The 12,868-nt window shown below is 40.7% G+C and overlaps 1 protein-coding gene across 1 annotated transcript; it reads left to right on the forward strand.

Annotated features, from left to right (window-relative positions):
- The first annotated feature begins 597 nt into the window (after positions 1–597).
- nrn1a (neuritin 1a) lies at positions 598–12,846 on the forward strand. Its single transcript, XM_003452374.5, has 3 exons — positions 598–885; positions 6,643–6,790; positions 9,450–12,846. Exons 1-3 carry the CDS (start codon positions 831–833, stop codon positions 9,676–9,678), a joined length of 432 nt encoding a protein of 143 aa, XP_003452422.1. The 5' UTR covers positions 598–830; the 3' UTR covers positions 9,679–12,846.
- The last annotated feature ends 22 nt before the right edge of the window (positions 12,847–12,868 follow it).

Below are 12,868 nucleotides of genomic sequence, written 5' to 3' on the forward strand. Positions count from 1 at the left end.
TTAAAGAAAGAAAAATAAATCCAGTTTATTAATAAGAGAAGGGGCGTGTCCAGCCAATCAGAGCGCCTGTCCCATAATAATCCAAACACAGTAGGGGAACTATTTTCCTATAAAGGCCGGTGTAGGTATTTTATTTTATAATATTGTGATTTTTAAATGCAGCATTTCTGTGCTGTGTAAATAAACTTGACCTGTTTCAATATTTAAATGTTTTAATGTGTTTATGTGAATTAATGCTGAAGCTTAAAGTCTGCTCAGGTTTAAATCCAGTGCGCATGACAGTGAAAGGCCTTTGGGAAGCTGTAAAATTTATTTTTATTTTTATTATAAAATATATTAAAAATGGTTTTATTTAGCTCTTGTTCATCCCGGTGGATAAAGAGCGCGTGAATAATTTTCGTTTCATTGGGCGGAAAAAGGCCTTTCAGACGTTTCACAGATTTCCTCCCTTCAAACGTCTCAAAGGGATAAAAAAAAATCATGACATGGAATCATAAAAGAAGGATAAATAATATTAATGAGGGAGGAAAGGAGGAGGAGAGGAGGAGGGGCTTTCTCTCTCTCTTTTCTTTTTTCTCTCCGGACGCGTAAAAACGAGCAGGAAGCGCCGCGCGCACAGAGGACGGAGAGCCGCGCGGAGGGAGCAGCTTCACACTAAAAGAGCAGAAGAAGAAGAGAAAAGAGGAGGAGAAGAAAAAGCGGGGGAGCAGGCGGAGGACTCTGCTGGATGTAGCTGTTTGCGGCTGTTTTGCGGGGAATGTGCGGCTCCTCCGCAGCTGCTCTCCAACTTTGCGAGTCTCTGCTCTCATGCCGAGAGGCGGACGCAGAGGATGGGAGTTACCTGGTCCTCCAGATGCCTCGCGCTCTTCCTGGCTCTGCACATAGGTGAGCGCAGAAAGTCACGCTTTGCGGGTTTTTCTCTGTAATTGCACCAAATTCCAGGATGAAAGCTGCGCTTTTAAACGTGTTTGCAGATGATGAAGAGCTTGTTTCACATTTGTTATCATGAAAGAATTTTTCTTCTTCTTTTGTGACCTTTAAAGTGTCTCTGTGGCAGCTTTTCAGTCACTTCTCATTTTTATTTCATCGCCTGCAGAAATAAAAGAAAAACACGAGTTTCGGGTGAAATGTTCTGCTTCTTTGAGTTGTTCTGAGTCTGCGCAGAGCCGAGGCCGTCCGTGGGGCAGATGGAGTGTTTTTTCTGAATCGTGTCGGTGCTGCTGTCCGGACTTTTCTTGTCCTAATGAAGCCGCGGAGACATGTGAGCGGCGGTGGGCTCCGCTTCACATTCGCGCGTGTGCGTGTGCGTGCATGTGTGCGCTAACAAGGGGAATGCCCCCCTCCCTCCGCCTCCTCCCCCTCCCCTCCCCGGTGTCCCACACTGGACGCGTTTTTATTTGATTTGATTCATTTTTAATTTAAAATGTGAGAAAAATAAAAACATGTTTTGTTTTATTTCGCTCTGATTTTTACGGCCCTTCTTTTGAGTGTTGAAGCTTCACAAAGGAGAGAAAGGCCTGGAACAAAAATCACAGAAATGTCGGAGCGGATCCGCAGTGCGCGTGAAGCCCGGAGGATGGAGACGGCACGAGCCCGCGTTTAACCCCTGCAGCTACTAAAAGTAAAATAAAATAAAAATAAAAATAAAATGAATAAAATATAATATAATAAAATAAAATGAACCGATGCATTTCTTGTGGGCAGCCCGGCTCGTGCACGCAGGAACAGCACGTTTGATTTCAGCTTTCACGTAAAAATAAATCAGGTGTTTCCGCGGGATCCGTCTAATAACTGGAAGGAACGAAATTAAAAATCTCCACGAGCAGAAACGCGGAGATGATTTCTGTTTTCTGCCGTTGCATAACGACGCTGTGGAGGAGGGCTCAGTGTGTGTGTGTGTGTGTGTGTGTGTGTGTGTGCACAGGGATGCTGAATTATTCAGGACGCAGAGTCCTCGGTGCTGATGTTAGTCAGAGCTCCGAGCAGGAGGTGAAGGTTTCAGATGAGGAATCAAGAGAAAATCCACGCGCGCATTTTCACGTCCTTCACGCACAGCGGTGACCATCCGAACCGAGCGAGGCCAAAATGCGTGGAATGATTCCACGCAGGTCATTTTTCCCTGCAGGGAAACGTCTCCTCCTCCTTCTTCTTTCACTCACAGAGAATCTGATCTTCGTCCCGTTTTCATGTTTCCGCCGTGAATCCTTCGGCGTCTCCGAAATGCTGCAGTCTGATTGGTCCGAGGTTTGGCGCGCCGCTGCAGCACAATCCTCCAAATCATTTTAACAATAAATTTATGACATGCACATCGAAAACACGGCTCATGTTCACTGTTTGGCTGCTTTTTAAACTCACACGTGGGCATCAAATTCAGAGTAAAGATCAGAATCGAAACTGTGGAGATTTTGTGGATTTTTCGGGTTCAAATTTCCGTTTTTGGCGCATTTTTACGCACGAAAATGGCCTCGTGTGTAAAGGAGGTGGGTGTGTCCGCCGCGTGAAGCTACAGCACGCTGCTTTTGGCATGACACACTGCAGGCAACAGTGTGTGTGTGTGTGTGTGTGTGTGTGTGTGTGTGGACGTGGGGTGAATGAGTGCACGCGTGCTTGATGGGAGGCGTGAACGAAAAAGGGAAATAAATTAATTAATGTGCACGACAGCGGGTTCCATCAAACAGGAGTAATAAAAACTAAATAATAATAAAAAAGTAAAATAATAAATAAATAAAGATCATGTGAGGGGGGGGGGGGCATTCTTTTTTTAAATGGATGAGAAATAAAAGCATCTTTGGAGATGAGAAAACAGAAATTACACGCGACAAAAACGAGTCAAAGCGACTGAAATGTGTAAGAAAGAGAAAGAAAACGGGGGAAAAAATCGAAAAATTATAAAGAATAAAACAAACGCACGCAAACTAGAATTAAAAACGCAACTTTTGCGCAAAAAAAAATGCTGCAAAAAGCTCCAAAATTACCCCCAAAACTGTCGCAAAGCCCCGTTTGGATTTCTTTGATCCTTTATTAAAAATAAATTCCCGATAAAAACGTAAAGAAACTCAAATCTGAGCTCTTGTGAAGCGGAGACTGCGGAGGGCGCGTTTTTATTTTTTATACATTTAGTATTTTTTGGAGCTGCATGTTGCAGCCATATCATGCAGCCTATTAGAGATGATGTAATGCTCCAACATACAGCGGGCGAGAGACAATGGAGAGAGTGAGGGAGGGGGGGGGAGGAGGAGGTGCGCTTTCATTCATTTATTCATTCAGATTAAATTTCGGGAGCAACAGGAAGCAGAAACGTGAAACCTGCAGTGAGAAAAATCACATTAATTTCAAAAATGTTTCCTGAAAACCGCTGAAGATTAAATATGAGGCAGAATTTAAAAGTGCGAGCGGAGAATAAAAACGCAGATTTAGATTTTATTCAAATTAAAGGGTCAAAAAAATAAAATAAAAAGAGGAATTCGATCTAAAGTCCAAAAATCAACTTCGAGCTGCAGAAATGCACAAAAACCAGAATCAGGATCAGAGCTGAAGTCAAACGTGAAGAAACGTAGTGACGCTGTCACGTGCTGCATCCTGACAGGAAGTGGGACAGAGAGGAAGGAAGGGGGTTCTTTTAACGCTGCCGCACGTGCATCCTCACGCGCTCGTGTTTCATCCTCAAACTCTTTTAACCTAAACACGGATCTGCGACCTCCAATAACGAAAATTCAGCTTTTTAAAAAATAAAAAATCATATTTTTGTTTTATTGTTGAAAAACAAAACGCATTTTTTCCTTCATCTGACAAACATTCAGCTGCGCGGCTCCTTTTTCTCCTGGATCACGTGGTCTGTGGAGCCTCTGCTGGTCGTATAAACAAGTAATGATTTAATGCTGTTCACTCTTTAAACACAACTACACAATGTTACTGTATAATATGACATTTTTATAAGAAAATGTGTCACTGGAGAATAAATAAATAACATTTAGTATTATTTTAAATGAAAAGCTTATTTTATGGAGATTTCTGTGACATTTTCTTTAATTTAAATAAATAAAAAGAAATCAAGAGATATTATGGGGACACATGGGAATATTAAAAACATAAACATGTTATAATATTACAAATATAAAAACCTTAAAATAAATCCTCCTAAAGCTGATTACAAAGAGTCAAAAATTCAAAAAGATTCTGAAATATATCCCAGATAAAAGAAACCAATAAAAATTCCAGATAAACAGATGAAATGAATCACAGTGAATACAAATATGTGCAGTTTGCTGAATTAAAAAACATGATCGAAATATTTCAGAGTTATTTTAAAACTAAACACTGAAAATATCTCACGTTGTACAAAATGTTATTTAATGAATGAATAAAACAAATTAAATAATTTTTATTTTTAAAACATTTAAAACCTTTTAAATAAAAATGATTTTTAAATATTTCAGGTCAAACTGTCTGTACGTTACAATAATAGTAATTTAAATAAGGTTCATCATTAATGCTAATCTGTGTCAGTGTCATCAGATTATATTTAAACATCGTTTAAAATAAAAGACATAATAAAATCACATGTTCACTATCAGCTGATGTGCTCGTTAAATGCAGCTCTGTGCAGATTTAATGAGTCAGAAAAACGAGGACGCAGAAACATGGAAACAATCACGAGTTTCATTTTTCAGAGGCAGATGTGCTTTCTATCCTAGCACGCCTTTACTGCCACACGCCTCACATGATTTAGTTTTTCAGACTAAAGGAACGAAAAGGTTTGATGCATCTTCCAGTTCGCACCTCCAAATCTTCTCTCTCGTTGCACAAAGTAAAATTTTGTTCTTAGGCAGCGTCGAGTGAAACGTGCTCGCTGTAAGGTTTTTATTCAGATTACAGAAAGTTCACAAAAGGAGGAAGTACAGTTTGTGTTTGTGACCACAAGGAGGCGTCAGGAACACAAACGTTGTTATTTAAACAGAAACAAACACTTTGGTATTTAGGCCAAAAACCTTTAAATGAAGATCTTTGTTAAATTGTTCTTTTATTTTGAAAAACCGCCTGTTTATCCACCTGATTAACATTTTTCATGCTTTAAACTTTCACTCAACAATCACGTCCCAGTGTATATATATATGTATATATATATGTTTGTATGTTTTATGTAAATATAAAACAAATGAAAGGATTTAACATAACATAAAAAGAACTGCTGGTATATTTTGTCCATGTTGGTAACAGGAAACAAGCTTTTATCTCCAGGTTTTGGTCTCCACCGTCTCCTCAGGGAACATATCTGCTCTCAAAGCTGCTTTATTGAAGCACTATTATGCTAACAGGAAGGGAACAGAGGGCTTTTAAAGGCTTTTACTCTGAAAATAATGATAGAAAACTGCAGTGAGAGAGCGCAGAGTGAACCAGGCCACTAAAAAGGCCTTTCCTGTTGTTGATCCTTCATAAAAATCCTGTAGTGACCCTAGCTCATTGTGGATATGTGTGGAAACAGGTAAAGTAGATCCTACGTGGGTGATCAGTCTCCCCCCTCGTCCTCTAACAGCCGCGTCTCGTCCTACACGTCACGCCGTGTTAGCCCACGGTTTGATGGAGTGGAACCGGACAGCAGCCGCCATCACCCAAACCAATCAATCAGCCCGATCCCCTGCTTAACGAACCACACGCACGCAGTGACAGAGGCCATGTAAAGGGGTGTGTGTGTGTTAGTGTGTGTGACTGCATGGGTGTAGGAGGCGTGTCACATTTGGCAGGAGTTTCCCTGTCGTGTGTGTTAGTTTGCACTGATGTGTTTCTAATGAGCAGAAGGAATAAAAGCAACACAAACTGGAGCTGCGTGATCGTAACACTGAGCTAAGACCTCTCTAAGCTCCACATTATAACTGCTTTAAATCTGTTCTCCTTAATAAACCTGTGAGAACATTTGTAGACTCCACTCGTGTAAAATAATATTAGAAATTTTGCTCTTTTATTCTCTGATGTCACTCTCAGCTGATCTGATAACTCGTGCACTGTGTGGTCATGTTTTCATCTGTTTGTCTTCTATCATCTCCTCTCTGAAAGCACCCTGCTCTTTGACAAATATCCATAAAACCGACTGAGTTTGTCTGAAATGATGTTCGGCTCGCTCTGTTTGCTGATGACTCCGGGTTTTATACATGATTTGACACAAACATGATTTCTGCTCAGTCTGCTGCAGAACAAAGCTGGGAGGGTGACTGTTGGTTAACATTTGGACTCAGACTCGTTCCTTCGATAAAAGAAAAGTTTCTATGTGAATGTTTTTGCACTGAAACAATAGTTTCTCATACACAGAGTTGACCCAGTGTATTTAAACCTACATACAGACTGAAATGTGCAAATCAAAGATCAAAGTCTTTCAGGTTTTTTCTCCACTACAGAGGACATGATGAGCAGGTCTCAAACAAACCGTAAACCTAATTAAATAAGTCCAAATGTGGAGTTTCACTCAGAAAGTAGAAAAAAGGTTTAAATTGGGACAAAAATGACATTTAAGGTTTAAAACAAGATGTGAAGATGTAAAACCAGTACACACACCTTTGTCCTGTAAGCTCACACAGAAACAGTTTGCTTTAATGTAAACGTCTCCATTGTTTCTCACCACTCTTCATCCTCCTCTTCCTCCCCCTGCAGTCTCCATGTTGCAGACGGTGCTGGTCAGTGCTGGTCAATGTGACTCGGTGTTCAAGGGTTTCTCAGACTGTCTCATTCAGCTGGGAGACAACATGGCCAACTATCCCCAGGACCTGGACGACAGGCAGAACCTGCACCAGATCTGCACGTACGTTTACCACAAACACACACAAACACACACAAACACACAATCACATCAGCGGGGGCGGGGCTTATAGCATTGATGCAATTTATTTAAAAAGGTAAAACATTCTAAGCAGTTTTCTTACAACTGTTGAAGGTATTTGTTTTTTCCCTCTGGATCTTTGTTCCAATAAACTAGTTTGTTTAATTAAATATATTCAAATATGTCATTTAAAGTCCAGTAATGCGTAATAGCATACTAACAATAATTACAGTGCTAAGCTAGGCTAGTTCATCTTTAGGTAAAGGACATCGATCTGCATCTAACAAACCTCTCTGATCCAACTTATTTAACCCAGCTGACCCTGTTAATCTATAAAGTGAAAAATATGAAGCTGATGTAAAAGTAAAATCAGTGTCTATAAACAGTAATGAGTCCATAAGAGGTCATAATAAGACGAGAGGTCATTTCATAGTCTGCTGTCAGACTCAGAGGTTTGAAATGGAGAGAAAACTCTGCATTCACATAGAACAGGAAATGCTGTTGGAGCGTTCCTCACTGCAGTTATCGAGTTTATTGTTTCCATCCTTTTCAAAACTACAATAATGAGTCAGAGTACAGAGATCTGCTCTCATATGCTGACAAACTGGAGCTGCAGTGGTTTGGTTTTACGGGGCCGTGTGAACTGGTCTGTCTCTAATGCTGAGCCCCGTCTGTGACGCCCGTGAAGAGTCTCCCACCGCTAACCCTGAGGGGGAAACGGGTGCAGTCAGTGGGGGAGTGTGCATATGTGCAGCCCAGATGACCCCCACCACCCACCCACCATCTTCCCTTTAATCCACCATCCATCCCACCACCCAAACCGGGTGGGCACCAGATGGCACGCTGCAGCAAGGAGCCCCCACCCCTCCCCGCACACACATGACTTTTTAATTCAGTGACAGCTCCATCACAGCGGTGTTGAGGCGTGGCAGGAGGTGCGCGTTAATACGCCTCCTCACACACACACACACACACACACACACACACACACACAGGCGTTAATTGCTCAGAGATGTAGCATCGACACGGCTCAGTTCAAGAGGTCAACATCAATAATAGCAGATTGGAAGATTGGATTAGATATGCTGTGTGTGTGTGTGTGTGTGTGTGTGTGTGTGTGTGTGTGTGTGTCCTGAAGCACGCGTCGCCACATTAACTTGGAGGGGGATGGAAAAAAACTGATGGGACAGATGAGAGAGAGGGGAGGACAAAGAAATAAAGTAGAAAAATAAACAAGCAGAGAGGAAGAGGAGGAGAAATCAGGCCAAGTGAGCATAGGAGGGAAAAACATGAGTATTAATATTTTATCAAACCAAGAGAGTGAAGAGGGGAAGACGAGCAGAGGAGGAGGGGCTATAGTAAAGGAAAGAAACAGGAACGAGGGAAGGAGGGAAGGAAACAGCTGAAGAGCAAAGTCATTACCTTCCACATATTTTATTATGTGAACCTTCAATGCACGATTTTAGTCTCCAAGTTTTAGACTGTAAAAGTTCTACATTCATAAGATGAAATAAATGCCTGTAGATTCCCAGTGTGGCCTTCAGCTGGGTCACAACATGTATTATAATAAATTCTTATATGATTTAAAAACAGCTTCTAAACTTATATGATGAGGTTTCAGGATGAGATGCAAATCTTTATAATCTTAAAAAGATTTCTTTGGACTGAATCCAAATCCAAATATATTCGTATTGAATATATTTGGATTTTCACTCTGGTTTAGTTCAGAATTTTCATGAAATACTTAAAACAAACTGAACTAATGAACAACAACAATAAAATGACTTTTTTACCATTTTTCAGCTTTTGATGCTGAACGTGTCATCGCTACTGAATGTATCGTTACTACAGGTGGACGAGGAGGCGCCTAACAGCATCACGTGTAGCTGAGCTTTCCTATAGAACAATACATCGTCTATAAACACACGTTTTCTATACAAACATTCATTTGCAAAGGGCCACATGAAATAAAATCAGATAAAAGTGGAACATATGTGTTTGTACAGCAGGAGCAGAAAACCTACAAACTAAAGCAGGACTTTAACATTTTAAACAAACATGGATTGAATGTAGTTTGCAGGAGGCATGAACAGCTAACACTGTGGCCACGCCTCTTTCAAACAGATAATTAGTGGATTAATGGAGAATAAAAATATGCAGCTGCAGATTTGGGAACATTAAAAACAAAAAATAAATTGTGAGCAGTTGGAAGAAACAAAGCTTTAGTTATATCTGGACTAAAACCACTAGAATCAGTAAAGTGCTGATTGTGTAGCAGCTTCTATTGTAAACGCTCAGTAGGCGTGCTCCTGTGTGGTAGCTGCTGAAGGCAGCCAGTATTTTGCCTTCAATATTGAAGTGTTTTTACTGGGTAATGATGGAGACGGCGGCGCTGTAACGGGCGCAGGCTGCCGCTCTCGAGCTTCAGCTTTGTTTTACTGGAATATAGAAACTAGATGAAGTTCACCGGCTGGATCTTCATAAGCTTTTCTTCTCTGTGTGTTCAGTGCTGCCAGACTCTGGGATGGCTTCCACTCTTGGCTCTGCTCCTCAGTGTAGCTGATGCAGTCAGTTTAAAAACCAGCCTCCCACTGCAGTCAAAGCTTGTGGCGTTAATGCTTGCTGTGTTTTCTCCTGCCAGTTACTGGGATAACTTCCACTCCTGTGCCACGACGGCGCTGGCGGACTGCCAGGAGGGAGCGACGGACCTCTGGGATAAACTGAAAAAGGAGTCCCGAAACCTGAATTTCCGCGGGAGTTTGTTTGAACTCTGTGGCGGCGGCAACGGAGCCCCCAGATCTGCCAACGCCAGGGGCCTCGCCTTGGTCCTAACCACACTGCCCACCATACTGACTTGGCTGGCGTTTTAACAGAAATGAGGAAAAACATGGAAACACAAAGCGAAAAGAAGTAAAAAAAGAAAAAAAAAGGAAAAATCCAACTGAAAAAAGAAAATAGGAGAAGAGTGATAGCTGCTCTTCAAAAATACTTCAAAGTTTGAATTCATCACAAGAAAATACACCCCGAATGGATTTTTACTGCTAGGTCACCGTACGGCCGCCCGGGTCGCCTTCCTGGGACATCTGCAGGCCGCCGTCCTCCCGGAGCGTTCATCCAATCACACGCAGACCCGACCCAGAGGCCAATAACATGAAATATTCAACAAGCCGTTGAGCTGAAACGATGACAATGATGAAAACGTGATGGATTCCCGTCCGCTTACAACCGTGGAATTACACAGTATTAAAGTCAACCATGAATTATTGATGTTTAGTAGGCTCGGCCGAGACAGCGCTGTGTGACTGCAGGGTGCTGACACTGTATCAGGCTATATATTAGAGTCCCCATATAGCCTATGGTACATATTCATGTGTAACGCGAGGCCACAAAATCAATAAGACGAGCCAAGGCCTCGAGCCGATTCAGACCTGACGCCTCATTTTCACCACGGACAGATTCTCCTTTTTCTGTTTTTTTATTACGCCAAGTAGACTCAGTGGTATATTTGATGGACTGAATGCTTCGTGTAATATTTGTACTCGTATTGGCTGTTTGTTGTTTTCAGGCCACGGTCACACCAGCGCTAAATGGAGTCGTAATAACTGGCGGCAAAGACAGCTTATCAAAATTACACATTGACTTTCACAGGCAGAAAAACTGCAATGACACTACTGACCTTTGGCCCCTACAGCATGGCTCTCAATCAACAGTATCCTTACATTCATAGTGTTGTACTTGGTTGTGGAGCTGGCCAGGTTGCTGCCATGCCACGTTTCTGGTGTGACCGTAGGCTTGTTTTTCTTGACCAAACTCTGAGGTGCAGCGATGTGGTGGAGTATAAAGCCTGCTTGTCCTTAAAGAACAGTTTATACTGTTGTTAATGTGCATGATATCAGTTCAGAGACCCTCAAAACATTTCAGGAAATGGGCACAAAAACATTAAATGTTTTATAAGACGTTGTCAGGTTCAAGTTAGTTTTTGCTTCTGTTGGAAGGAAACTTGTATTATCTCGATGTTTCATTTCTGTATTATTAGAATTTTTCGTTTTGTTACTGCTTTTTGTTGGTAATATAAACTCAACACTTCCTGTAACAGTTTCAAATTAAAAGCCCTTAAGAAACGATCACAACAAAGAACAACAAAAAGTGAAAATGGCACAGTTACATTTAAGCAACAGCTGATGACAGGTGACTATATATTGTGAATAATAAGGACATACAGCTGACTTTTAACCAAGTATTGCGTTATTAATGTTATGGACAGCATTAATTTTTAACTCTTTTATTTACAAGTGCATAAAGCACTCAAAAAGCTTAAATTCAAAGTAATAAGCCCTCCTGGGCACCAGCACATAGTGCCAGGTAGTTACTATGCAACATACTAGATGTTTTAATTTTAGCTTTTTAAAAAAGAAATAAAAGATTAATTGCCATTATTTAGACATTTTTTTTATTTATATGCTGGCATTTATTGTGCAACCACTTAAAATCTGTCCATGGTCATAAAACAATAGTCAAGAAGCTAGCTAATGTTAGCTAGCTAGCTGTAACTTGACACCTCTGTTTAAAGTTTTTGTAATGTAAACTTATAAAATAATGAACACATGATGAGCTAACAAACTTTGTAATCCAGATCAACCCTATGAGTTTTGATGAGACCACTAGAGTACTTTACTATGTTGGTTAGTTAGCAAGCCAGCATTAGCTAACATTAGCCAGAGGTAGGCTAGCTTGGAGGGACTATTTGGATTCACACAACTAAAGACATTTCCTAAACTGAATCTAACTCACTGTTTTGGCCCCACTAGATTAAACTGGCTTTATTCTGGCTAATGTTTGCTAACTTGTTTGTAATCATGTAAAGGTACTTTACCGCAGTTAACAGTTAGTAGAATTACATGATTTAGGCTATGCCCAGTTAAATATTATAACATTATAACAGTCATTATTATTATATTATAACAGTCATACGTAAGAGACATGCATAGCTTATGTCTTAGATTTGTTTTCCCAGGTTGTATTTGGAGACAGACTTTATTTATTTATATCCACTGTTCTTCCTGCGATGATCAGAGAGCTACTGTTTAATTAAAAACTACAAATTTCTGTTTGAGAATATAAGCTAGCTGTAACCATATTGTGTCCACACCTCCAAATCAAGCATGACTCAGTGAAGCAGGCTATGCCCAAAGTGAATCAACGTGTAATAACTTAGCAGTATGGCACTAGTTTAGCTAAGACATGACGTTTTAAAGAGATTAGAGTAGCTAGCAGGTTGGAGGCTAAAGCAGATTGTATTTGTGTTAGCAAGTAAATTGGATTGCTGTGGGTTGGTAACTAAAACATATTACATCAGGTTAGCCAACAGTTTGTATTTGCAGCTAAACCAAACACTGTTTAGCTTTAGCTTCTCCTTCATGAATTACCCTTCAGGTAGAACATTTCCTCACAGAGTTGATGATGAATGTCTTAAATCACTGTAGCCAAAACCATTCTGGTTTATAGCTCGAGAAAGTTGTTCAGACGTGCTCATTTCCTGAAATCCCACGAGACCAAGGACTCCGACTGATGGAAACTTGTTTTGGATGTGAAAGTAGCAACACATTGAAATTAACTTTAGTTCCTGTTGGTGGGTAACATCCGCCATCTTTCATATCAGCACAACCACGTGTTAGAAACGAATGACTTTGAGAGCTAAACGGTTACTGCGAGGAGGAGCCGAGAGCAATACGAAGATGCGACTTCATGGCCAGTGTAGCTGAAAAAAAAACCACGAAAAAATGATGATTAAAAAAAATCCAACCGTGGCTGAAGAGTGATATGACTGTTGCCATTAAGCACATCCCCCCTTTTCATACCAGTGATCCATACTAGACGACCTTAGCGGTGATATATTTTAGGTCTGTATGTTAGATTAAAAGCAGAGTCCCAACAGTATAGTAGCATCATGAACTACATAAATACAGTAAATGAATTTGAGGGAGTTTATTTCTTTGCCGAGGCACCGACAATGTTTCCACTGCCTTCTGATGAAAAAATGTGTACTTCTGTTTGTTTGTT

The sequence above is a fragment of the Oreochromis niloticus genome, linkage group LG9 (genome assembly GCF_001858045.2).
Source record: "Oreochromis niloticus isolate F11D_XX linkage group LG9, O_niloticus_UMD_NMBU, whole genome shotgun sequence".
Lineage (NCBI taxonomy): Eukaryota > Metazoa > Chordata > Actinopteri > Cichliformes > Cichlidae > Oreochromis > Oreochromis niloticus.

What these genes read in the sequence shown, in the direction of transcription:
- nrn1a (XM_003452374.5), top strand. Translation starts at nt 831, where the DNA reads ATGGGAGTTACCTGGTCCTCCAGATGCCTCGCGCTCTTCCTGGCTCTG. An exon ending in CTTCCTGGCTCTGCACATAG is followed by an intron (nt 886 to 6,642) that starts GTGAGCGCAGAA and finishes CTCCCCCTGCAG; the next exon opens with TCTCCATGTTGCAGACGGTG. An exon ending in AACCTGCACCAGATCTGCAC is followed by an intron (nt 6,791 to 9,449) that starts GTACGTTTACCA and finishes TTCTCCTGCCAG; the next exon opens with TTACTGGGATAACTTCCACT.